Source organism: Lates calcarifer, linkage group LG9 (genome assembly GCF_001640805.2).
Source record: "Lates calcarifer isolate ASB-BC8 linkage group LG9, TLL_Latcal_v3, whole genome shotgun sequence".
Taxonomy (NCBI): Eukaryota; Metazoa; Chordata; class Actinopteri; family Centropomidae; genus Lates; species Lates calcarifer.
Genome location: NC_066841.1, coordinates 9673365 through 9700413, shown reverse-complemented (window position 1 = coordinate 9700413; position 27049 = coordinate 9673365). Strand labels below are relative to the sequence as shown.

Sequence of the window (27049 nt, the reverse complement as noted above, 5' to 3'; positions counted from 1 at the left end):
GAACACCTGCACTGAATTGACTACACCCTGATCAAGGAGAAGTACCTTTCCATTCTTCAAACACATGCTATACCCTCTGACTTTCATCTCTGTGGAGAAGGATTCATAGTGCAGCAGGATAATGACCCCAAACACACCTCAAAGCTTTGCAACAAGTGCTTGGAGACCAAGGAGTCCTGACTGTCATGGACTTTCCTCCACAGTCACCTGAACTCAACCCTACTGAGCATTTACAGGGGCATTTGAAGACAGGCGTGCTATAATATCACAGGCAGCTCTTTGGACCATTGTCAGATCATGCTGCTCCAACAGGGTTTCTTCAGTTGTTCAATGGTTTTTGATTTTTTTTTTTTTTTTAATAAGAAGTATCAACATTAATGTTAGGTGTGATTTTCAGTTCCCTGACTGTTACATGCTGCCATATCTGATTTAAAAGAAACCCTTTCACAAACAGACCGGCTTGGTCTTCTTATTAACTGCATCAGGACTCAGCTCATTACATTTTGTGCATTTTATGTATTTTGAGGCATTTTAGATATTCCATCATTGTCTGTATGTTGTTGCTATGGTGGAGTGTCTGTGATGAGTACACATGCATAGTGTTCTCCTCATTACAATTATCTATGTATTTTAGAAAGCACTTCATGAATTCAGGGTGAGAGGTTAGGGCTTACCCCAGCATGTAACTAGTTATGGGTGGGGTACATCAGGAAAAAGTTGTCAGTCTACCATCCTAAGTCTTGCTGTGAGGCAACAGTACTAACCAATGGACCACATCAAATAGTTGTTCTTGTCAAAATTACTGATGAGAGCATGTACATGAATGAATCCAGTGATGGTCCGGCATTTCTTGTATGGGTGTGGCTAGGATGTTAGACATATTCGGTGCAAGCCACTTGTATTGCGACCACACTGAGACCAAACACAGGAGGAGCAGAGGCCCAGCATGAGGGACAACAAACAACAAACTCTTACTTTTAAACATCTTTTTTGTGCTGAATCTGAAGTTGATGATGAAACTTTTTAGAATCCAGAGAGCTGGTGAGTGACCTTCAAGACCAAGAAAGGTTCATACCAGTTTATTCTAATACTTACTAATGTCTTCCACTCTGTTCAAAATCATATTTAGCCATCAATTATGTAGAGTGCTACCTGACAAGCTTCTTCACATCCTGGTTGCAGAGCAAGATTTGCTGGATTAACTCTCCTCAAGTGTGTAACTAACACTAACCCTTTAGTGGTAAAATGCAAAATTCGCACAAATTATGATGTGATTATATCACCTTTTTTAACCACTAGTGCCATCTTTCCCTGAGTCTACTTTGGGGAAACAAAATAGGTTCAGCCTTTCTTTGAGGCAGGGCATCCAACTGAAATTCAGTACAAGTGAAACATACCTTTTCTCTTGAGAACAAGAAAAACATTTCTACAGATAGTTTATACAGCAGGTACAGGGTCCTCAAGATTTTATTTTTTTTTTATCTCTAGCAGCCAAGCTCTTATTGTTACAGGACTTCCTGAACAGATGCAAATAAGGCTTTAATTACCAGGTGAAACAGACAATGAAACACTGAAACGCCGGTGTTACAGTTAGAGTCATGTTTATTTACAGCAGAATCCTGAACAAGGAGGGGAAGAAGAGGGAAGGGCAGAGGGAGGGGTTAAAAGGAGACAAAGTGTTTTTAGATCAAGCACTTCAGGATTCATGTTTCACTACACAGTTCTTAATTTATTTTATTCACCATTTTTCTATACAGAATCCATTCAGCCGTAATATCAATGTACCAACAGAGCTGGAGTCCTCTGCTGGAGGGGAGAAGAGGTGGGAAGTAAAATTAAAAAAACAAAACAAAAAACAAACAAACAAACAAAAAAATAAAGCACTGGAGAAAGAAAAACTTTATAAAGAAGTGGGTAAAAAGAAAACCAGTTTCTATTAAAAGAAAGAGAAACTTGTTATCACCATGATCGTCATCAGTTATTTATATATATATATATATATATATATATACACACACATATATGTATATATATGTATATAAATCTATATATTTTCTTTCCATGTCCATGAAGAGGTGATGGGGTTGTGGTTCCACAATGTCTGAGCAGACAACTGCATTGAGCAACAGGCCGAACGTCCCAACCTGAAAGCATTCAGGTCATAATATTCAGCCTTTGTGAATCAGTCAGTGGAGGTCAGAGCTGACCAATCGCAGTCTTTCTGACCTGCTGCCTTTGTCCCACCCACTGACACAAGCTCATAGGTCCAGTGCCTCGTTGTCAGCCAGCAGAGACTCAAAACTGCAGTAGCCCTGTTAATGCAGTCTGAGAAATGATACACTGTACACTTCACATGCACGGCCAGATAGCATAAAAAAGTTAAAAAACAAAACAAAAAAAATGTAAAACTAAAATAATAAAAAAAAAAACAACAAATAAACCCACAAAAAGCTGGCAAACTGCGTCGTCTGACGTCTCTACCGTGCGCTCACCCGCACTTTTTCCAGTATACATTAGATAATAACTGACAAGCACCACAAAACAGTGGAAGGACCAAAAAAAAAAAAAAAAAAAAAAGTAAGACTGTCAGGTACCAAAAGGTCAAGATAAAAACATCCTATGGGTTAGCGTCAAATTCTAATTTTCGTTTTTGACTTCTGAAGGGCACAACTGATTTTCTCCCCTCCCTAGGTCCAAACAGACTTAATAATGTTATTTGATCAGGCGCACACACACACACACACACACACACACACACACACACACACACACACACACATTTAACTGTCCACCCAGAGAACCCTTTATCTGGAACTACATATGAATCCAACCACAGTTATAGGCTTCATATTCCACTGACCCTCATCTCCAGGCTCCGAGTCCAAACTTTCACAATAGTCAGGTCTTCATCGACTGAGGTGAAACACTGACATTTACAAAGTTCAGATGAGATGTGCTTGTCTTTTGTCAAAATATATTTAAAAAAATGATCTGATATAATCATGCTCAGACATTTATAGACTTGTGAAAGCTGACATAAGATGCTTTTAGTGTTTCCACGGCCATAAATATGTGTAAATTTGGGATGTGCATGACAGAAATGCAGTACAAAACCCAGCATGATTCATGAAGAGGTTTCATGATGAAAAGTAATATAGCATACTTTAAAATTAATTCAACATTCATTTATTTGAAAAAAAAAAAAAAAAAAACACTGTTTACATTTCCACCTGTCCGCAAAAAGACTCATAAAAAGGAAAATGACCCCTGTTGAGTTTTCAGTAAATTTTTTTTTACAAGATGAAACAAACTGTTTCCATTAGACATGTCATGTGTTTGTGACAGTTTGATCCAACACTCCCAGCTCACTGGAAACCTGACTATTGTCACTGTTATTTTTTAAACAAGTTCATGATTCAAATTAAAACCAAGTAAAACAAACATTCATTCATCTGCTTCACTCTCCCACACACACACACACACACACACACACACACACACTTTAACACTAGAGCAGGAAACTAACTTTTTCATCAACCAGCCACTGATGAAGATGTTTTTTGTTTTTTTCCTTCCAAAAATTCTATCACACAAACCAACTTTAGAAAACAACCTTCGAATGATGGATGCTCACCGGTCGACTCAACGCATCTGGCAGCCAAAAACCAAAACAGGTGCTGTTGGCTGGCGTCAGTTTCCCACCCTACACAACATGCTCCCAAACACAAATACAAACTCAAGATACCGCAAATACATGTGTACACATATATACAAATAGAAGCAGCCCGTCAAACACTGGGGGGCAGCTTAACAATTTATAATGCATCATTTCTGTATATGCCAAGAATAAAACTTTTCTAAATAAAATACATAGTTATCTGTGAGGGTGGGGAATGGGGACAGCAGATGAACAGAGAGGAGGAGGGTGGGGCTCGCAGGGAGTGTCGGGGGAGAAGGGGCGGGAGCGCTGGGGAGAAGTCGCCGTCGAGGGGGATGATGAAGAGGACAGGTGGAGAAAGTGGGGAAGAAAGAGGGAGACGGGTGGAGGGGGAAGACTCTTCTCCTTCACTGTTGTCGCTGCTCCCGAGCACTGTCCTGTGCCACTGCAACGCTCCGCCTCTTCAACATTTGTTTAAATCGTTCCATAATAATAATAATATTAATAATAATAATGACCACGACAATGCTAAAAAAATATATATAAACCCCAGCCATGTCTCACAACCGTAAGTCCACAAAAAAGGGGGAGGGGGGAGGTCTGGCCCTCGAGTTCATCTGAGTTGGTGACAAACAGATGCGGAGGAAATTAAAGAGAAAAGAAGGGAAACGCAGAGAGAGAAGAGGCCTGTTGAACAGAGTGGGCCATGGGAGGGAAGTGGCAAATGAGACCAACTATAGAAGAGGGAAAAAGGAAAAAAGACAGGGAGGCAGGGGGGCAGAGCAAAAACAGCACAGGCAGGATGTGCTATAATGAAGAGGAAATAAACAGAAAAGAGGAAGCGGAGATGAAACGGGGAGGATGTGGGGACCGAAGATGAGTCGTGTTGGGGCTGTTGTGATCCACACACTGGTGTCCTTCTGAGGGTTTTCACAGAAGATTGGCAGAAAGCATGAACAAGTGATGACAACATGGCCTCACTGTGAGTGTACCCTCTCTCCTTCCCTCTAATAATTAAGGGAAAGGATCCGCAGTCCTCCCCGCGCTGATCGTTTGTCCCAGGGTGCATCATACCTCCAGGAAGCGGGAGCTGCTGGTCTTGGCATGGAAGGGCTCCGACCACATGCGCCGCAAATCCCCCTGTGGAGCACAAACACAGGTTCACACACGCCAAGAGTCTGGAATCAAATGTTTCCTGATTCATCTTAACTGACAGGGTCAGCAGAGAAAACAATTGTTCCGCTTTTTTACTAAAGTAAAATAACCTATATACCCTTTTTATGTCTTTCTGAAATTGCCTGAATAATCATTGATCAGAGAAGGGATGAGTGGCTGCATGCACTTCAACAGGATGCATGAGTGATTACAGAATTGAAATCAACGATCACATCAGCTACACTGTTGAAATCTTAATGTAAAAAAAAGAAAAACTGCAAGTAGAACTGCATCAAGAAAACCTCATGAGTCCACCTGGAATATTTACACTTCCATTTTTCTTTACAGTCAGAGAATGTTAAAAAGACAAGCTCTAGATTCTGCAAAACTTCTACAGCTGAACTTTTCTCTCTTGCAAATGAATGACTGTTGTGGTCCTGTGCCGTCAGTGTACCTTCAGGTAGGCCATAGTGAGCAGAGGCAGCAGGGTGAAGGGCACCAGGTAAAGCAGAGCGGGCTGAGCAGCACGATGGATCCTGGAGGCCACAGTGGCAGTCAGCAGACCTGAAGATAGAGCCACACATTAATCACATCATCAATTTTTAAAAACATGTAGCTCAAAAACCCATAACCTTCTGAAAGATTACACTTCAAAACAATTTTGGACCAAAATAATGGCACCCAAACAAGTAAAACTATCACCCCCAAACATACTTAACTCTGAAACAATAAAACCCTTGACCTTTTACATCCATCCGTACATCGATTGCTTGCTTACCCACAAAGTATCCGATGAGAGTGCAGTGGAAATACGAGACGCGCTGCATGCGTCCGGACATGTTTCCAGGCCCTGGGACTTCCCCAGTCGCTTGCTTCTTATAGTTGTCATACCGCAGGACGAAACATAACAGCAGCCCCGGCATCACAATGTCTCCTATTCCCAGCATTGAGAAATGACTTCCTGTGGAACTGCATGGATGAAAAAAAAGAGGCAGAGACAGGTTTTAAAAACTAGAATTCATGGTGGTTGTACAATAGAAGAAACCTCAAATCCCATGTGTGTCATTAGTGTTTCATCCTACTAGGTGTCAGATTTGAGCCAGACAAAAACCTATAGTCACACTAGCTGCACCATGAGGCTATAATACTCATTACAGCATTCATTCAATATTTCTGAATGATAGAAAAGAGGCAATTTTGGGGATACTTCTCTTTTTACTACTAGTCAGGCAAAGAATGTTTGTCCTTGAGGTGGCGCCAAAGCAAACACATCTTTGTAAAAGAGATGGATTATCCACCAACTACTGACCATTTTAGGACAGCTCCACATTGTCCTGTGTATAGCTGTACAGTGTCATCTTCAGCTACAGTCCGCTGTAGGCTCAGCTGCTACTGACTACTTACACGTCAATGTTAGCATGTTAACATGCATGGAAACTAGGACTGAAACTTTTTAACAACTCATTTTCTTGTTTACTTGTTTTGTTCTCTAAAGGACTAGAAAATGGCTATCACAGTTTCCTAAAACAGGATGTTATCTGCAGGTTTCCAAAACCCAAATATATTCTGTTTCTTATCACATAAGAGAAATGTTTTGATTATCAAAGCAGTTGTGGATTAATTTTCTCTCAGTTGACTTAGTAGTTATTTGTTGCAGCAATATCAACAGCTACTGCAAAACATTTAGAATGCAGCATTAAGCATGTTACCATGCTATGTTTGCATTAATCTCAAATTAAAGTCAATGCTTTTAGAAGAATCCTGTGATGAACTCAAGTGTTAGCCTGTTGCAATTTCTGAATCAATGGTGGCACTAAACGGAAAGTGAGGGGGTCACCAAAATATTCAGCGTAGTATACGTCCTAAGGGGGCTATAAATAGCCGTACCAAATTTCATGACGTGCCAAGAGTGGTTAAGTTATATTGCTACAGACCAAAGAGTTGGACCGACAGAGCGTGTGCTGATCTTGATCACCCTGGACCAATAATTTCAAAAACCAAAACAGACCAAAGCAATGAACTGAGATTCACTGTTTCACAGCACACAACACACAACAGAAGCTAATCAATAGAAAGTGAGTGAAAGATCATGAATGAATGTGCCACAGTCACACACTCCACTACTTTCCTCCTACTTAGGTTCCATCAATCTTACCTGGGAAAGACCAGTTTGCCAGGTAGTGAGAGGCGGGGGACATCACGGCCCATCCCCGGCCCCAAGTGGAGCTTCCTGGACAGAACATCTATGGGATTTTCAGCAGGTTGGGTGGCCACTTTGACCATCACATTACTATTGAAGATGTAGGCTGAGAAGAACACCTGAAGGGAAATGTCAGGAGGCAATTTAGCTTGACAACTTGATAAATTCTCATCACATTATTATTTTGCCTGTCTGGGTTGTAAAAACTTCAGAAGCTTTGAATTTATAGATACAAGGACAAGCAAGAAAATCCTCACTTTCGAGAAACTACCAACATAATTTCCTGTTGATAGTTTCAGCTTTAGATTATAAATGGTAAAATGTTCTCTGGCTGCAATTTCCCGTTGTCACCTGTTTACCTGATTTATATTCATGTGGATCTGTTCTCAAAGCATGTACTCCCAGCAAATAATAAAGAGCAGAGAGTCGTCCATCTAATGAATCCAATGTTTGTCTATTATAACATTATTGTGAACATAAATGGACAGTGTCAGTGGGGAAATAACACTGAAGGCAGTGGTGCGCTGGAGGGCTGCTAGGAGCCTAATATGGGAATGATGACAGCAATTGCAGAAAATGTACTCAGTGGCAGAACATTACCAGATGTATCTGTGTGTGACAATGTGTTGTTCCCTCTGTTTTAATGTTATATATGACATTTATTTGTGAGGGGAAAATCTAAGAGAAAGTCTGGCAGTTTTCTGTAGTGAAACATTTTTTTGTATGTGTCTTTTTGTTACTCATTATTCCTCTCTGAGAACTAATGGCACAGCTATTCAAATTAACCTATTATTACCTGAATGAAGTAAAAAATGTATCTGCAACCATGCTGCTCTTGATCACTCTGAGCTTTCCTGTGCTCAGATCGATCTGTAATCTAAACTGAATCAGAATCAGCGTGGTAAAAATTATATCACGAAAAACACACCCTGCAGTTTTTTTTTTAACAACTCAAATAAAATCATGAATTCCTACCTCAGTCACTCATTGATATACACCTTCATATCAAAAATAATAATTCATGAGATACTGCATCTCCTTGGCTTTGTGACATACTTTTGTGGCCATTACGTTTGTGTTTTGTGCTCAGTGCAGGCGCTGATTAATGAATCAACCAGTGCCAGAGAAAGACAACTACACTCAAGTGTTTTTAATTTCTCAAAAGGAAACAGTGATGTTCATCCTAGCTTTGGCTCAAGGAGACAGCGTTTGTCCTTGATTAACATGCTCACCTTCCTCTCAGTGATTATTCTGGTTCATTTCCTTGAGTTTTCTATTTTTGAAGGTTGAGTGTTTGTAGATAGCATTCTTGTATTTGTTCAGCTATGGTGGCAATCACTGCTATCAAAGCTAACTACACAGTTTGCAAAGGCTTTCATAAGCTGAATCATTACTACAATGTAAAATCTACTGATGGATAAATATTATGGGAGTGTCTCCTCATATGTTTGCTGTTACTCATGGCAGTGGCTCGTATGTCAAGCTGTGACGCAGGTGAAGTTTGGGACTGCAGCCTTTCTTACCCAGAACACATCATAAATGAGCAGTCCTGACAGCAGCAGGCAAGACACCTTCAGACTGGGAAGCCGCACAAAGGCTATCATGGCGACACACAAGCCCATGGCTAAAGCTGCAGGGAGGGAAAAAAACACATACACACACAGTTAAAAAGTAAGTTCCACATTTTAATAGAAATAAGCTGAAAGCAACAAGGGAATGAATTTTAGCAAGTTTATTTAAGAAACATTAATTACTGTGCACACAGGCCTAATTAATTTGATGGATTAATCTGATGGAAATTCTCTGCTCGTGTCCTACTTCACTTTTGGGTGCATGAGTTATGATGACCTGATAAGAGACGAGGTGATGTTGAGATTAAACACGGGGCATGTCAGGGTTTTAAAACACAGAATATTTGTGTGAATAAAATTACAGTACCTGTTTATTAACGGCAGTGTGAATGTGTGGATTCATTCCAACCAGGTATAATGTCAACTAGAACCCACAAGGGAACTGAAACATCTCTATAGTTTGTTTGTTTGTCCAGGTCCCATGTTGGATTGAATTAGTCTTTTGTTTTCTTGTGTTCTCTTGTCCTTTTTTGGTTTTGTTATGTGACTGCTGAGACTGTGGTATGTGTAGGTTGTTTATTACAGAATAAAAAAAACAAAAAAAATGGGCACAGTAAAAATGTCAAGCTTGTGTGGAATCATCTTTTGCAGTTTTTATAATCAGATTTTGATTATTGGGATCATGTTCCAATTCAAATTCAATTAACATTAGAAAATCGACTCCCAATTCAAAAAATCTGCTACCAATTTCATTTCTTATTTATTATTTATTTATTTTTGTTCTGGATGGTGACATGTTTCCATTTGTCGCAGGGCTGCATTGTTCACATTACTGAAGAAGACAGCCAGGAATATGTTTCAAATTTCTGCAGTCAATTGGATCAAATAACAGAATTGCACACACCCACATGCTTCTCTCTGCTCTGTCAGTGCTTCCAACTTTGATCAAGAGACCAGCTAACATGACAAACATGAGTCTATTCTTCCTGTGTTAGCATGCAGCACACTGCAGCAACAGCCTGAAAATAGTACTGCAAAAAGAGTCATGTCGAGTTCCTTGTTCCTCAGGAGATGATGAAAACTGGATTAAGTTTAGCATCTAGCATCACAGTTAGCAGCTATGCTAACAGCACTTCACCCCACACACATTTATCCTTTTCTGATAGTTGGTTACTTGGATAATTAGGAGGCCATTCTTTGCTGTTTACTGCTCTATTACTGTCATTAGTGTGAATCATACTGCACCTTGCAGTTCAGAGAAATGTGCTATGAGGACCTATGGCACACACAACCTGCTGCACAGCTATTTTCTGTGAACCTTGAAACAACTTTTCCTGAGAGTCATAACCGAGCGACGCACCGTCCATGAGAAGCCAATGTCCAGTCAGTACCCAGATGAGCACCAACATAACAGAGAGGGAGAAGGACAGGAGCTCGGCCAGAGTGAAACGCCCACAGCAGCCAAAAGAAATCCTGCAATAAATAAGAAATATGCTTAAGGTCACACAGGTGTAGTATTAGAAAAGGTTTATAGCAGAAAACATTTATAGGCTGGTATATTTCACCACTGAGCAGTATTTGCATACTCCACCAGTTGCAAAGAACAAATATGGGTGAGAGAGCACTGATGTGCATGGGTGAGGGAGTGAATTGAGTGTAAGCCTCTGGAGATGATAAAATGTTTTGAAAAAACATTACCACCTTTATCTGAATAGAAGACATCTGAAATGACAGGGCACCTGAGATGCATAAAAGATAAACAAGCAAAATACAGCCTGTGGAGCCTTTATTTAAGAGCACGCCAAGATACTCAAAATAACAACAAACTAAACACTGCTGTAAAGAGTTTTGGGTTGGAAGTTGGGTTATTACTGGGTGTGTAAAGCAGACAAAGGTTTACTGAAACTCGATCAGAGGCTCTGAATCTGTAACTAGAGAGGAGGTGTTCATATTGGGTATTGAGTGGGTGGGTTGTGCTGTTGGTAATTCAATGTGCTTTACTATTGCTTGAGACTGAGAGAGTTAAGACATCCAGATACCTGGGCCCAAAAGTCATTATTACAAAAATGATTTGTGTGCACTAAGTGAAAAGACAAATGTTAAAGGGCAAGTTAACCCAAAGCATAATGGAAATTTCTGACTTCTACCAAACTAAATCTTGCAGACAGTTTCAGTTTTATATATATCTGATATATAAAGAGAATATAAAGAGATATTACTCTTGTTGTACAACTGAAGAGACACTGATACACTGATAGGCCAGATCAAAGACATTTATGAATATCTGTAAAAGACATACAAAACAGCATGGAGCAGTTTGCACAACAACAAACTGAATTTATAGGCACAAAGAATCCACATGATTTCCTTACTTGTTCTGTGGGGAGCAGGGTCTGGTCAGATACTGGCACATTGGCAACAAGAGGAATGCAAATGCAATTGTTGCAAGAACTGAGGAGAAGAACAAAGCACAGCAGTGAGCCCAAAGACCTTATACACCTGGACTACTTGTTCCAGTTGTCTTCTGTCAGCTTAATGGGGCAGCTAATGGCCTTCACAGTTTCAATAATCAGCATAGAAAAGAGGCCTTCCCCAGAGTGTAACTACCAAACTGAAAATGTGAACAGTTAATTCTATGCCTGTAGTGCTTTTGTGTTATATTCAAGAGGGGAAGTTACCTGCAGTGCAGATGGTGAAGACCACCTGTACTGAGTCAAAGAAGAAGAACATCACTAGCAGAGACACAGAGGCTCCTATGGGCAGGAACAGGGCCTGTGTGGAGTCTATAGTCTGAATACCTGCAAAGTAATAGAAACATCAAGGTGAGAAGGTTTTAAACCTAAACACAAGGAAACAAAAATACATATACACAAATGTTATGGCTTTAAATATGTGGTCACAAGCAGAACAGCTAGCCAGTTTTGAGTGATTACTTGAAAATCGAAGAAAACATGTTGCCTGTGTATTTCATGTAACACTCACTGTTGTTTGTGTTGCTGTTATTGAAAGACCCCGTTGTCGAGGGGTTACCATCTTTATCCTTCTCCTGGTTCTCACAATCCATGTTTAATGACCTGCAGTAAGGAGAAAAAGAAAGAGATGAGAGGGCAGAGAGGAGGAGAGTGTGTGTTTGGATGCAAGCTTAGCAAATTATCAAAATGTCAAAAGTATGTTGACTGTTAATATGAGATACAGGGTTATAGAGCAGCCTTAAAACACAGCTTACTTTTACACTGAATAAATCAGAGGCTATGACTGCTGGTGGCTCTAAGTGCATATAAATATCTCTGTCAATGGAAGATGACTCAATTTTTCTTTGGGGAAGTTTGATTTAAAAAAAAAAAAAATCTTCCTTTCTTTAATGTTGATTACTCAGTACCGAGAACTGAAATAGCCAAGTAATGGGTGGAATAATAGGTGCACAGCTAAATGCAGAGAGTGGGAGGTCTGTGAACTTCAAGTGAACTGTGTCTCTACACTGAAACCTAAAAAAGTGTCTCGCTCACGTCACCACTCAAAATATTTTTTTTCCTCCTCGTATCTGACACAGTTCTGAGCACAGTCATAAAAAGTGCCATAAAAATCAAATATGCTTGTAAAAATATTATTTCCATGAGTAAGATCAACAATAATTTCTTCATTCCCCATGTATATTCCAATACTTTTTGGTACGAAAAGCACAGGTGTAAATAACATCAGTTTAGTTTAAGGGTCCTGGTATATCTGTCACATATCTGTCATGGCTTACTGGGACACTTGAATGGAACAAAATCATAGTTAAAGTTATTTGTAACATCTGTGCTTTTCCTACTATTTAACTTTTTCAAAGTCAAAATGTCTGCTGTGAAAAAGGCCTTAGACTGGAAACACCTTATTTAGAGTGCAATGTACAGAATCTCTAAACATCACTATCGTCACATTCCCATCCAAATTTAGAGCAAATTTCCAGAAAATCATCAGAAGAATTATGAATGTGCTATATAATGCACATTTGACCACTGGTGGTGCCGCTTTCCAGTCTGGTGGCATTAAACCATGGGAGTAGAAGAAAATACAATGGGGTGGTGTGATTTAAAAAAGTGCCAGTCAAACTAAAATTATGTTAATGTTTCACGTACATTGACTTATTCACCAATTCTGATTCCATTAAATTTTGTTTTTTGCCCAATATTTTTTTTTTAATTTCCACCGGTTCCACTCAGGTTTTTTTATGGACAATTTGGAAATGCACTTAAAAACTGGTTGAAGGGAACACACAGACTGGAAATGATTCTGTCTCCTGACAATAACAGCCCCAGACAAGAATGAGCACAGTGAAACTTGATCAGAACAGTCGTGACTTCCAAATAATAACTACAATCCACCCAACGATTGTAATGTGCCTCAAACAATTTTTGCTTGTTGGCCTGCATCATGGAGTATGTTTTCCCTGGGCTCTCTGCCTCTTCATATTTTTAGAGAGGACAGTTTGCATTAACAGCTCATCGATTAATGCAGATACAGTTTATCTGAGACACTGATTCGATATCTTCATCAATAACAGATGGATGAGCAAAAAATATCTGCTCTCCATTCAGCCTGAGAATCAAACTCTATAAAGCAATTTACCTGATGATAAGGTTCCTCTAAAACAAATGTGTTTTGGTCAATATCCTAATGCAACTAAATCAATCAAAACACTATTAGGAGCAGGACTGTAGATCCTTTTCGGTGCACATAATGCACCAAAATCATGTTATATCATACCATTCACAGGCTACACTTAGACTGTAAGAGAGGCTAATACAGCTGCAACAAGTGTTTTTCATTTTCATTCACATTCACCAGATGATGCACTGCCTAACTAGGTTTGAACCCTTGAACCAGGTCCATATGTCCGCTGCATGGTAAATGTATGTGGTATTTACACATATGTTCTGAAACAAACCAGAGCAATGGTTTATTAAGACATACTAAGTTATATAGGGAACCAAGAGTAACTGGCCTGTGACTGAGTTAGGATTGTAAGCTATTATTTAAGCAAATATGCTTTAAGTTATAGGTTTTGCTTATGTGGGAAAGGTGTCATGCTCTGACAGCTGAAGTGATTGTTTATTTGGTGACACTCACCTGAAGCTGCCATAGACAATGAGAAGGATGGAGATGAGGAAGGTGGACACCTGGCTGGAGTCAACTAGGGAGTACGCCCTAAAGAGGAGAGAGAGAGAAATAGAGCTGTGAGATTCTGTGCACAGAGGGCTGTGTAATGAAACAGAGCTGAAACAGTTTCCATAACAACTGTCCTCTTACTGACATCGCACTAATGAACAGCAACAACTTGCATTGTTTACTTTTCTACTGCAACGCAAGTTGTCACTACCATAAACATCGCATGAACAGCTGGAGAGTAAATCAGCCATTAAATGATGGATCCACACAAGCTATTCTCACAAGACTACAGACTTCAAGCCCTTGCTAATCTGCTGCTTCCTCCTTTTGTTGATCTTACCCGGAATCCTTAATGCACTACAAGTTACATTGAAGCCAGTCAGTTGACTTTTACCACCATATTTTTGACCATATTCATAACAAGCCGAGGTAAGTAAAAACATCTTTGTTTCTCAACTCCCTGTTACCTGTTAGACAAACCTTATTTCCATTTTTCAATATGTAATAAATAAAAAAATATGTAAATTTAATAAGCCTGTCTGACCTTTTAGCCTGTTCCAAGCATGGCTGTGAGTTTTTTTTTGGTTGTTTATTTGGACACTCTATTTTAGTTTAACAAAATTAGTAATGTTAGTCATTTTCAAAACCTACACATCTACATACATTTTTACTTGAATTATAGAAGAATTTTGAACTTCAAGAGCAGGGGGGCAGGAAATTCTTTCCTCTGACGTGTTTAACTCTGGTGAATTGTGCAAGTATCCTTTTCTCTTGAAATAAAGCTGGTTTTTCTACTGGATTCTACTCTATAATCAGTTTAGCTGAAGAGAGCACAACCATACAAAACCAACAGTCTGAGATCAGAATACATCACAGTTGCGCAGTTCTCTGCATATTTTCTTTATACCACCATGCTGTGGAAAATAACAAAAATGGAGACAAGTATGCAACTGTAATTTCAGTCAATCATTTCAGACTCTACACTTTGACAGTCTCACACTGACTGAAGCAATTTCATCACCACCAACTTGAATCACTGCATGCACACAAATCACATTTCCCCCTCGGAAGTAGAAAGGCAAAAATACTTTGAGAACCAAAATTTATACGTGAGAGCAAATGGTATACCAGGAATTCAGATTATGAAATACAGTATGTATATAACAACGAGTGGAAACTAATGGAGAAGTAGATCCATTTCATACAACGGCAGACTGACCTGTACATTGCAAGAGAACTGGGTCAGTATAGTTCAACTCAGCTATAATCACACTAGTCCTATTTATGCTGTTGAAAAATCTAAAAAAATTTTCCTGTAACCACATAAAAAAACAATCTAATGCAATGTGAAAATACACTGAATGCATGTTGTATCACTGCACACTACATGCTGTGTTGCAAAGAGCTGAACATATTCTGTTCCCCTGAGATCACTGGGCTTCATAATTACAGACAACAAAGCAGTGAAAGAAAGGAGAATGAAAGGATTCGATAGTAAAATCAGAATTGCAAATTTCGTAGCATTTAAAAAAAAAGAAACACAGGGAAAACAAGTTATTGATTATGAAAATCAATAAGGAAAATGGGATCCATACGGTCCTAGGCACACTAGAAACTGTCTACAAAGGAAGGGGGTCTCGGCTCACAGCAGTGGTATGGTTTGGATTTTTTGGTTTCTTCTAAATTTTGATTGGGTCTATTGATTTAATTTGGGTGAATATGACGCACTCAAAGTTGGAAAACGAGCTGAGAATGGCTTTAGTTTAAAAAAGCTCTTAAAATCTCATATTGTAAGCAGCGCACTTTGTACTTCTAATTGTTTTCTTTTTTGATATAAAATGCTTTTATATCTCTCTTTTGTATACACCATCCCACCCATAGGACACTTTGGCCTCAGTAGTGCTACTTGAGGTGTTTTTTCATCTGCACTGGACTCAGTCTTCACACAAGCTTGACAAATTATACAATGCTTGAAAGCTCCAAGTCTACTGACTCTATCTGTGCAAAGCACTTATGGATCCCCACATCACTGAAACAAAAAACAGGCGAGTATAACTAGACAAAATAAAAAAAAAGACCTGATGAAGGACAACTTAATGCATTTCCTCTGCTCAGGGCAGCTTTTAGAAGAGTATCTATGCACTTCAGTTTGAAGATGGTTGGCATCTTTGTTATGGTCTGGGAAAGATGAGCTATGTTATCCTGATGAAGGATGAGTATGTCTTAAAAACTTCACTCATCACTCATTTTTAGTCTGTTAATGAGTAAACATTTTTTTTGGCCTCTTGGAAATAAGAGGTTGTAAGATTACACATCTAATTAATCTTAATAACTGCAGCATAAAGGAATCTCTGTTGTTTTTTTTTCCAGTCAAATGTGTGATCGGGCTGCTAGTCTGCACACTGATGCTATGTCTAAGCACCAAATTGTTCCCATATCAATGATCTGGGGCCTTGACACAGAGGAGACTTGACACTCAACCTTATAATGCGGGCCTTTTTTCTGGGGCAAAGACAAGGCTGGCATTGTGAAGTGCTGACTTCAGGTGAAAGGTGTAGATTTGACCCTAATCCTGACCTCTCTCCCTACTGTCAAAATCTCTGGCCATGGGTTACGCATGCAGGCTGGAGATAACCCCCCCATCCCCACCCCCACCCCCAAAAAAATTTTCTTCTGACCCCAATAGACTCATCATTCCTGAGCCATTAGAAAATAAAGTTACAACCAAATGAGACTCTGAGATCAAATTCTACAGAACATTATATGAAAACACCACAAAAACCAGAGCATGGCTGGAGCAGGACTGGCCTGTCACTGTAGGGATCACTGATTGTTTTACAGTGGCATGAATACAATAATGGGCTGTGTCTAAAATGCATGTGTGCACTACAGTTCCCAGAAATCCCACAATGCAGCTGATTCACACATCAAAGATGAAAAAATTACACTTATGTAACCCTACACCCGTCGGTCAGTATGCAAAAATGATGATTCAAAATAGAGTGAGACAATAAATTCAATCTAGCAGATGTCAACTATAAAAGAATAACAGAATGCAAAAATATTGAATATCAACTGAAAATGATGTGCACAAAAAGAGACATAATTAAGAACTAAGAAATTCATAATCACAAATATTTGTTTCCAAGTCATATGTAAGTATGATATACATTCAATAAATGTACTGCATGTCACTGTAAACTACTGAGTGTTTACTTAAGGAGAGGTCCTCAAAATCATGATGACAGATACTCCTCACAGGAAAACCACATAAGCTAAGAGGAACAATAATTACAAGTTTACCACCGCCCACACCAACTGGATGACAATTAACAGGATATTTGTTACACTACAAGCCAAAGATAAAAGAAAAAAGAAAACAACAGAGTTGATTTAACATCTGTCAAAGTCACTTTCGCATTTCTTTTATTGTTGACACCTGAATAAGTGAGCTCTGGGTCATCTTTTCAAAGGAAAGGATGTCTGCAGCCAGCAGATGAATCCTTACTGGGTTATTGTGAAGCAACATACAGAGAATATAAATGGGCTTCCACTGCAACATACTGTATCACGCAAGCTGCAGTTTGTGTTAGTCACGCTGGCAAAATTCAAGTCTAACAGATGCAATCTGAATTCATTGAAATCTCTTTTTTGTGAATTACACTGGTAAAATCAGGTCTGAATGTCTGGCTTATCATTGGTACAGATATGAAAAAAATATCACACCGTGCAACTGAAATCTGTCCTGTACTGTTGGCATGCAGTGAATACTGTTTTAGTTGTGAGTACTGCTGGGCTGCATTACTAGTTTTCTTCCAGGCACTGACAGAGAAAACGGCCCTTGCATAAAAAGACTTCAAATCATTTTTCTTTCTTGTGCGCATGTGACACAGGAACTCACACGTTTCATTGTGACGCAGGGGGAAAAAAGCAAGACTCTTGTCTCTTTCATTCATTTAGTAGTACAGGGATGACTACAGGGTGTCTTGGAGGGGAGGGGTAACATGTAGTTCACTGTGGAAACAGGACACCGGGACAATGCTGCATCGTGTAGCTCTGCCCTGGTCTTGTTTGTCCAATACACTTCTACTTAATAACTGAAAAACACACTCAGCAGGCATCATCTTTAGACATGTCAAATTACAATGGGGTCCCGGTATACTTGACACATGGTGGAGGTTACAATAAAAATCTAACAATCTAGCCGATCTAAATATGACACTGCATTCAAGAAAAGTGTTCTCTCTCTGTAAGTTGTAACCTAAATGGGTTAAATGTCTTACAAACTGTTTTGGCTTCAAGCATTAAGAAAGCGATTAAGAAACTGACCTTGTTCTTCCACACACAGACACTAATGATGTCACTGCCTCACTGTCAACACAGCAAGCAGATAGACGGCTAGTTTAATCTACCACAGACCTAATTCATATTCTAGCATCGAACTGGTTCGTCTGAATTCTGTGCACAGAAGCCTGTAGAACATGGGTGAGATAGATGAATGGAACATTTAAAAACAAAATACAATCCGGGACTGTTGAGGGCTGGATGGCAGCCCAAAGTGCCATAAGACGTCCTTGTTCACTGACAGACTAGGTTTTCAATAACACAATTCCAATACCGTCCCTCCATCAAGCCAGTTGCATGCATGACTTGACCACTAAGGGCTAGGTCACCAAGCCACAATGAAGACTTTTGCAAATACTGCTGCTGAGAGGAGTGGATATTTGAGACTGAATGTCCAAAAATGATATCTCACTCAGGTCTGTCTTGAAACACACATGCAGACACATTACTCAAACTTAACATGTGTGTGCCTCTAATATATATATATATATATATATATATATATGAATTCTACTTGTGCCATCCATTATTTAAGCTACAGCTACAACTGGGTAGGGTGCCATCAGACCTCCGATGGGGAATTAACATTTATTTACCTCCACTTTCTGATCCAATTATGGATGTAAATGGCTTCATCCTTCAGGAACAAGAATGTAATTTGTGGTCAACTGCAACCTTCTGGCCTCCATGAAAATAAGTACACCTGCCTTTCATTGTGGCTCCGCTGCATGTTTACACACTTCTGTGGCATTTTATTTTGTTTGTTTGAATGAGTTGTTTGATGAGGGATCAACTCAGAAACGGACAGAAAAGACTGACATAGAGAGCATGTGAAGTCCTGGGTTGGGTTTGTTCATGATTTTACAATTACATAGTCCATGACATCAATTCAGTCACCAGGATGGCCTGCAGCATAACCTCCTCAGATTCTTTTTAGGGAATAGACAAATCTATACTAGCTGCTGCTAACACTTCAGATCTGACGTGCAGATATAATCATTTTGTTCATTTTCATGGAGCACGTTAAGTGAAAAGTTCAGCCTCAAATTCTGAGTCTACTGTATCTTCAAATTAAAACTACTTAGGCCTTTATGATCTGAAGAATAATCATTAGTAGTACTTCTGGTCAGGATACAAGCAATAGGCATTTCAGTCATCTGTCAGGTTCAAACTAGTCAATATTTGCTCTACACTGTCTATGCAATTGTAGCATATATAACAGAAAACCTAGATGTGAGTATGGGACAGTGTTTGCTGTCATTTTTGTTTTTTGGTGTACTACAGATTCTCACTACAAAGACTATAAAGACTCAATTAGATATAGTCATATTTTTAATGTGCAGAAGTCAACATTTTCACCATTACCTACTTAGTGAGTTGTGTGAATGATTAGTTGATTAGTCAGTGTCTAGAAAGGTCCAGCTTGAATTGAACTGTACTGTGGATAGTCCTAATAATGGGATTTTGGGATTAGAGCTTAATAACCATGCTTCCTGAGGAAGGATGTTTTTTCTCTCTTAAAGTCAGTAATGAAAATGGCCAAAGAGAAAGGAAAAATATACTCTTGCGCTTCTACTTAGTAGATCCTGTCCATACAGACCTGCATCATCATCTTATTGAACATTCATGGATGACAACATATTATCTGATAATAATAATAAAATGGCATATTTAAGCCTATAAAAAAACTGGTGTGAGGCATGTGAGTAACGTTTGTGGTAAGCTACACTAAATGTAGGAATATTTGTTAATATGATACCTGCAGGCACGTAGGACTGAGATGGACCTTCCTGTTCTTAACAGTTCTTACTGTTCGTACAGACGATGAATCACAGTTGTAACACACAACAACCTCAGCTACACATGTAAGAACCGTGATACACTTCCAAAACCTCTTGAAAGGAAATAATAACAATCAGAAGTGATGGTTTTAGCAGGCACCCTCAATAAGACGAGGACACTGAATTATAGTAGAGTGCTCATCGTTCACTGTGCTGTGTGCCAATCTACCATGTAAGTCATTTATCAAGTAAAAATGCTGCCAAACTGCTGGTTACAGCTTCTCATGGACATTTTACATTTTGCAGTCATTTTACAGGCTAAAATGAATCTTTATTAGAACCAATGTTCCCTCTAAGCTGCGCGCCTGCGCAATCGCACACTGCTCCCGCTTTCTCTGCGCACAGCAAAACTTTGTAGCGCATAATATTACAGTGTGCGACAGTGTGCACGTCTGATGTTGCTCACAGTGGTCCAAGGAATTCTCAGGGAGTTTGTGTGTATGCTCAGACACATGAAAAATTAAGGGGAACATTGATTAGAACTATTTCCAACCAAGAATAACCTACAGTAAGAGCGTATATTACTAAGCACAATGTTTGACTTTCAGTTCGATAGATGTGGTTGCTGCATTTTTCATGCTGGAGACTCAACATGGCAGACCGTGCGAGCCAAGTGGTTAAACTACATGATCTCATTTTTATCAAAGCCGAGGATGTGTCAGACCCATATTTAACAAATTACACCAGCTCGATCATGAAATCAGGTGATGTCTTCGTTTACCCATCTGTTAGAAAGAGATGCTATCTGATACTTCACTTGCGCCCAAGAGTTTTAAAGTCACATCTCCTTTTTAAAGTCATATACTATCTTTATACTATCTCTACTGATGTGGCTGCAAGAATTTGTGACGACAGGACTGTGCGAGAACTAGTTTACACTGCAACTATCTCAGTGGTACCATTATCTTATCTAATGGGACAGGGACAAGAGAGGCTGAAGACCACACTTGAGTGAGTCCAGTGTTCTGACAGTCTACTACTTACGAATACTTTGGAGACTGTTTCCGTTTGTCATCTCCCGTAAACAAGTTTTCATAGCCAACAGGAAGACAAACTGGGTAAACTTACAACATGTGTGCCTTAAAGCATTTTGTCCATTACAAGAAAAAAGAAAAAAAGAAAGTGTACTCACAAGAAATAATATAACACATCGCCTCATATTTACCTTCAATTACAGACATGATAGTCATGGTTACCACCTCTCTCCCTCTCCACATCACAAAAGCCTTGTCTTTCTCAGTCATATTCTGTATCTTACTCTGACATCTACTGCTGTGCGCACTTGCCACACAATCACACTCGTACAACCACCCCTGAAGACTGGACCCTTAACAATGTGCTCTACTGAGATGTTACACCAAAGTAAAGGCACACACACACTGATCAAAAATTATGAATGAAAATTATACAGACTGAAGGCCAATACTGCATCTTCAGTGAGTCTCCCTGTGGTGGCAAACTGTGGCAGAAATTAATGGATTATGATAAAAGCAAGTGTTTTTTTAAACTTCAAATTAACAGATTAAAAGCTTTTACAAAATGGCACCAAAAGGTGCAGCGAGTGATCAGCGTTTGTCAGACTGAAACACAGAGCATTTGACATTTACTGGGTGACAACTGCATTGCTCTGCTTTTTTGTAATATGTCTGACTGTATATCTTGCTGGGCGCACCTCAAGAAGCACCCCTTTTATAATGTTATCTAAAATGTAAGGGTTGAAAAATTCTGACTTAACCGCATACAAAAGCTTCAAAACTGAAAGTGAGGAAGTGAAACCAGGAGAAAACTACTTTTTTACACTTCAAATAGCACCAGCATGATGGTAACATTAAGACACTTACAGTTAGAAATCAACTAAGCATTTCTCTGTGAAAGCAGCATCAAACTATAATTTGCCATCTTTCAAATAAGACGTCTTCAGAGCTGTACATTCGTCTGTTGGCTTCCACAAAGCTAAATAGGGATTTGCTGTGATTTACCTATTAGCCGTTTATCCAGTCAGCAATATAGTAGCTATAAAACTAATTGTGCACAACAGAAGTTGCAAATGCTGTCGAGGACAGGACCCTCACCAAGTGTCTGTACACACACTTACATTGCAGGTCCATCTCCTCAAAGACTTGCTGTAGCCAAATACCACTAATGCTAACACTATATTATCTGTGCCTGTGGTTACTTAATGTCATGGGTGAGTTTCAGAATAAAAAAATGGCGTTTTATTAAACACTCATAAAGCAGAACTGCTCCTTATTACATAGGAGGTATGTCACAAGTGGGTGTTTATATTTCTGCTTTCAAGTTAATAAGGGCATTGGGATTTTTTATTATTATTACTTCTTTTTTTAATCAAGATTTGATGCATTCTGAAGTTAGTTTTGCTGCTTCTCTCCTGCTAAACAGTGACAGAGAGACAAGGGCAGAATAACAAAAATGAGACAAAATTGGCAGAAACAACATTTACAAATGATTTTAGGTTATAAAATACAAAAATTATAGCAGATCATCATAGTGTATTGGCGGTAAAGCTGTTTTATCTTACTAGTGTTGACATGAAGTGAAAACCCCATCTACTAACCAGGTAATGTAAACAAAAACACGAAAATAATGAAGTTTGATGATAAGAGCACAGATAATCAAGGAGGTGCAGCACCATCAACATTACTTGACCACAATTAGAACCACGCTAAATGCAGGAATACAAGTGTTTTCCTAATTTAAACACTTTCAACTTCAGCCCACAACTTAACATCTCACCTGACACAGATTCAAGTTAAAGACGTGCTAAAAAAAAAAGCAACCACTCATGTGACACTGATGTAAAACTGCAGATGACTGTATGTTGAGGAACACTGTGAAAAGCTGTGTGATATCTTTAACAGGTTGGTTGCACAGAAAAAATGTTGCCAGCCATACTAGCTGACTTTACATTATCCATTTCTGAAGCTCCTGTAACATTCAGGCTATTTCTGGCACAATAGATGGTTACTGTCCTTAATAATATTTTTCTGCTGAGCCTGCACATTAACACAAACAACTACACACTCAATCCCCATTGAGGCAGGATTTATTTCTCTAAAGGAGGTTGGATGATTTTAAAGGAAAACACTAACATTTAAAGAGATGCATCTGTTTGTTTGTTGTCTTAACATACATTAGAAGAACAGGTCAATCATAATTAGAGCTGCAAAAATTAACTGATTAATCAATTAGGTGACTAACAGAACATTGGTGACTATTCTGATAATCAAAAGATTGGTTCAGTCAATTTAAGCAAAGATGTCAAATATTTGCTGTTTCTAGCTTGTCAGATATGAGGATGTGATGCTTTTCTTTCTCACATGATAGTAAACTGAATACATTTGGATTTTTGACAGACAAAACAAGACATCTGAAAATGTCATCTTGGTCTGTGGGAAACTGTAATGTATTATGATGCATTTTTCCCCATTTCCTGGCAAAACAATTACTTAATTAATAAAAAAAAATAAAAAGAATAAAGAAAAAATAAAGAGCAATTTAATTGACGATAATAATCACAATCTTAATATAATATGTATGTGCTCAACAGAAAGAATGGCCCGAGATATGTTTAGCCAAAATTAACACAAAGTCTTGAGGCTACAACATGTATACAAGACAATTCTGAAGCTGCTGGAAAGTAAATTTCCACATTGAGAGAGGGCCTGGTTGGTACTGTGATCAGCTCTCAGTCAGGTGTGAATGCAGTCCTTACAGTGTGATCACATTCTTAAGGAAAAAAACCTATCCAGCAAGTTGAAAGGCAACCCTAACGCTCTTCCTGCCATCTTAGGCAAGCCTTCTTTTTTAGATGAATGATGCCAGTTTATGACGTTACTTCCCTTGATCTAGGATGCATCATGTTTGCTGATAAGTGCCACTGCCAAATGAATTTGCGTATTGAGATCAATAACAACGCGGTTAGAATGAAAATAACAACAATGCATATTAACACCAAGTATTACTAAGATGCAAAATCCAATAAAGACTGCATCTTTAAGTGTGTGTCCTTGTCTTAACATCAGTAGAAAATGCCATCCATCATTGCAAAAACCTAGAACATCAAATTAATATTAGATCAACTCTGTCTTGGGTTTTGGGCACAGCCATTTATCTTTTTTTTACTCTATGCTGAATTACAATACAAAGGGAAAAAAGTAAAAAAATCATTTTATTGATATTGGCAATAAACTAATCCACTAGTTTCAATCTTCTCAATACTCAAGTCATGTCATAACAGCTTTCTAGTGACCACTTCACACAATTCATCGGACCTCTCAAAAAGTACAATGAAAATCACCATCACTCATACAGCACTGAATAAATATTAAAGGAGAACTCTGGGGAGCAAAAGGTAAGCCCAGTAGATGGGTTTTTCCTAAACAATGGCTGTCAGTTTGAATTCCCTGATAAAACTACTGCTGTTTCCTACATGCTTAATATTGATCGTTGAAATGTTAAAAGCTGCCCCTAACCTCACAAAATGCAGGTCAAACACAGTGTAAAGAGAAAATATTCAACACTCCACATGAATGAGATGATAACTTAATAGTTCATAAATGTGACATGTCTGTGTTGATGAGAAGTCTTTGGCCTCATCCTACATTAAAGTAGAAATTTGGCAAAAAAACGGGCATTAACAGAAAAAATATTGCACAAACATAAATTGAGAGTAACACAAATCAATAAGATCAAAACAATGATTTTCTCTGGATTCCTACCATTCAATGAACCTAGTCTGGCGTTGTGATCATTGGTTTGGACTACTCATACACAAAAAGATATTGTTCTAACGATCGTAACAAACACTCAACCGGTGTGGCTGGTATCAAACAGGTACATTTTAGCCTTCATTAATTAGCAAGGCCTCAATAAAGTCAGATCCTTTCCATTCAAGAGGACAACATAATTCAGTGATCACACCATGTCTGTCTGGTTTCCTTTAATCTCGTCTTCACCAAGCATTAAACTTAAACTGTAACGTTAACCTGGCTGTTAAGTGTGTGTACCTCACAATTCTGCAGAGATGATTTGTAACAACCTGTCGTGTGTGACAATACCAAGCTCACCCTGAAACTGGCATTTTGGGACATGACTGCGATGCCAGTTAGCTAGCTTAGCTCTACGGCAGAACCTTTGTTATTGTGTGCAGCGGATCGACGACGAATGCTAGCCATCTAATCAGCTAACACTAATTTGCTGGCACAGCTAACGTCCACTAATCTGCCCCATACTGTCACGCAACGTGTGCTTGTTGTGTAAAATTACAATTTTCAGAAAGCAAGCGCTGATGATATGAGCGAAGAAGTCATTCACCAGCTGGCTAACCCGACGAGCTTCTCAAGCCGTTAGCTAGTAGACAGTGAGCTCTTTAGCATTTGCTCACAATAGCACTACGGAATTGACTGAAGCCGTTAGCATCAGCTGGTAGTGCTGCTAGCTAAACATCCAGCTCAAGTTAGCTGTTCAACATCAGAGATGCAGGGGGAAGATACTTAACGACTGACATTTTGCTCTCTCGACGGTAATAAATGTGTCCAAAAGCGTAAGCGTGAAGAGTCAAGTATTTCTGTGAAGTGTCAGACATGTAATTCATTGGTTTAGTGACCTATATCAATGAGGCTTGGCATTAGCAGCACATTAGCACATTAGCTAATGTTAGCTGCTAGTTAGTCGGTAGAGCTGTGCCTGTGCGCACTCACCAAGATGAGTAGCCCTGCTCCGCCATATCGCCGAAAACAGTGGGCTCTGCGACTGTGGCTAACACAGATTCAGGTCCCGGTGACAACCCGTTGGGACCTCGGCGAGGTTTTCTGCTTTTCCTTCACAATCCGACGTCCTAGCAGTTACTTTTAGGTGACAACATGATGATACATCCCGGCAGCAGCTAGTGATCACTAGCTGAATATCTCGCAATTGAAACGGGAATGATGGTTTGCTATCGTTAGGTGGACAAGACAAAGCACCCCGAGAAAAAAAAACACACTGATGTTATTTTCGTCGGTTTCGCTAATGTCCTGCCGTCACCCCAGCCGAGAAGGCTCGGTCTCCAACGATGCTACACCCACTGTAGATCCATATTCAGCACGATGTATCCTGAATAAATTCGGATATTCCTCAAGCCTGCACCTCTAGCTGATATGGAAGACGTTCAGCTTTGTTTTCTAAAGCGAGAGTCACGGGAACGCGCAAAATCGCCCTGCTGTAGAGGTTTACAAGTAGGACGTGCACTGAAATGTTTTTGTGCACTGAAAATGCTTGCAATGGTTTCCTCTCAGCTGCCAGCATTGCAGCCCATCATACACACCTACAACTAAAGCCGCGAGCATTACGTCGAGTACAAAATGTAATTTATGATTATTAATTAAGACATTTAATTTACATAATTCAATTTTTTGACAAAAGAATGAAAAAAAAAAAAAACTGCCAGTCCCTTAATATTCGAGAAATAGGTTATAAAAACAAGATTTGGAGAACAAATTACAGTGAATATTTATAGATTAGGAAAAAAATGTGTAAATTGGATGTGCTTTATATATTTTACAAAGAAAGAGTTTTGAGTGTGCAACTGGGCCTCTGTCACAAAAACGGTTTACAGAGTTATTTGAATTCAAATGTGTTGATTAAAATCTGTAACAGGTTATTTTAATCAGTCCATGCTCCAGAATCTGAAGACTGTTGGTTTAAAGATAATAAAGGCTGCAATACACAATAAAATACAATAAGTAAAACCGATACAATAACTTTACATTTAACATTAAGATGTGTTGCAATAAGCCAACCAATTTCAATCTATTGGCAATAGATTCATTTATTTATTTATTTATTTTATTTTAATGTTTCGGTCGCTGTAGGTCTAAATGAATGTTGAGATACCCTTATAGACCAATCAGTTTACAGAATGCTGTATCCAGTGCTGGGAATCACTCCCCTGTGTATGGTAAAAAATAAACTCTATTGGAGTCAAGATTTTACAGATGATGTACTGAAAGATAAACAACAACAACAAACAGAGTAGAGCCCTCATTAATCTTGTGATCGCAATTGAAATTGATCACAGAACTTGCTAGAATGAGCGATAAGACACATTTTTTCTATTGGACACAGATCCCAA

At 39.0% G+C, this 27049-nt stretch overlaps 1 protein-coding gene across 1 annotated transcript; it reads right to left on the bottom strand.

Annotated features, from left to right (window-relative positions):
- Positions 1-1584: 1584 nt before the first annotated feature.
- On the bottom strand, positions 1585-26205 carry sppl3 (signal peptide peptidase 3). The gene is made up of 11 exons (XM_018670477.2): positions 25638-26205; positions 13694-13771; positions 11567-11658; positions 11263-11382; positions 10957-11035; positions 9945-10057; positions 8537-8643; positions 6969-7132; positions 5592-5782; positions 5268-5377; positions 1585-4798 (listed from the first exon to the last, which is right to left on the bottom strand). Exons 1-11 carry the CDS (start codon positions 25661-25663, stop codon positions 4727-4729), a joined length of 1152 nt encoding a protein of 383 aa, XP_018525993.1. The 5' UTR covers positions 25664-26205; the 3' UTR covers positions 1585-4726.
- Between the last annotated feature and the right edge of the window lie 844 nt (positions 26206-27049).

What these genes read in the sequence shown, in the direction of transcription:
- sppl3 (XM_018670477.2), bottom strand. Translation starts at nt 25,663, where the DNA reads ATGGCGGAGCAGGGCTACTCATCTTG. An exon ending in GAGCAGGGCTACTCATCTTG is followed by an intron (nt 13,772 to 25,637) that starts GTGAGTGCGCAC and finishes TCTCCTCTTTAG; the next exon opens with GGCGTACTCCCTAGTTGACT. An exon ending in GGCAAACTGGTCTTTCCCAG is followed by an intron (nt 5,783 to 6,968) that starts GTAAGATTGATG and finishes TCATCCATGCAG; the next exon opens with TTCCACAGGAAGTCATTTCT.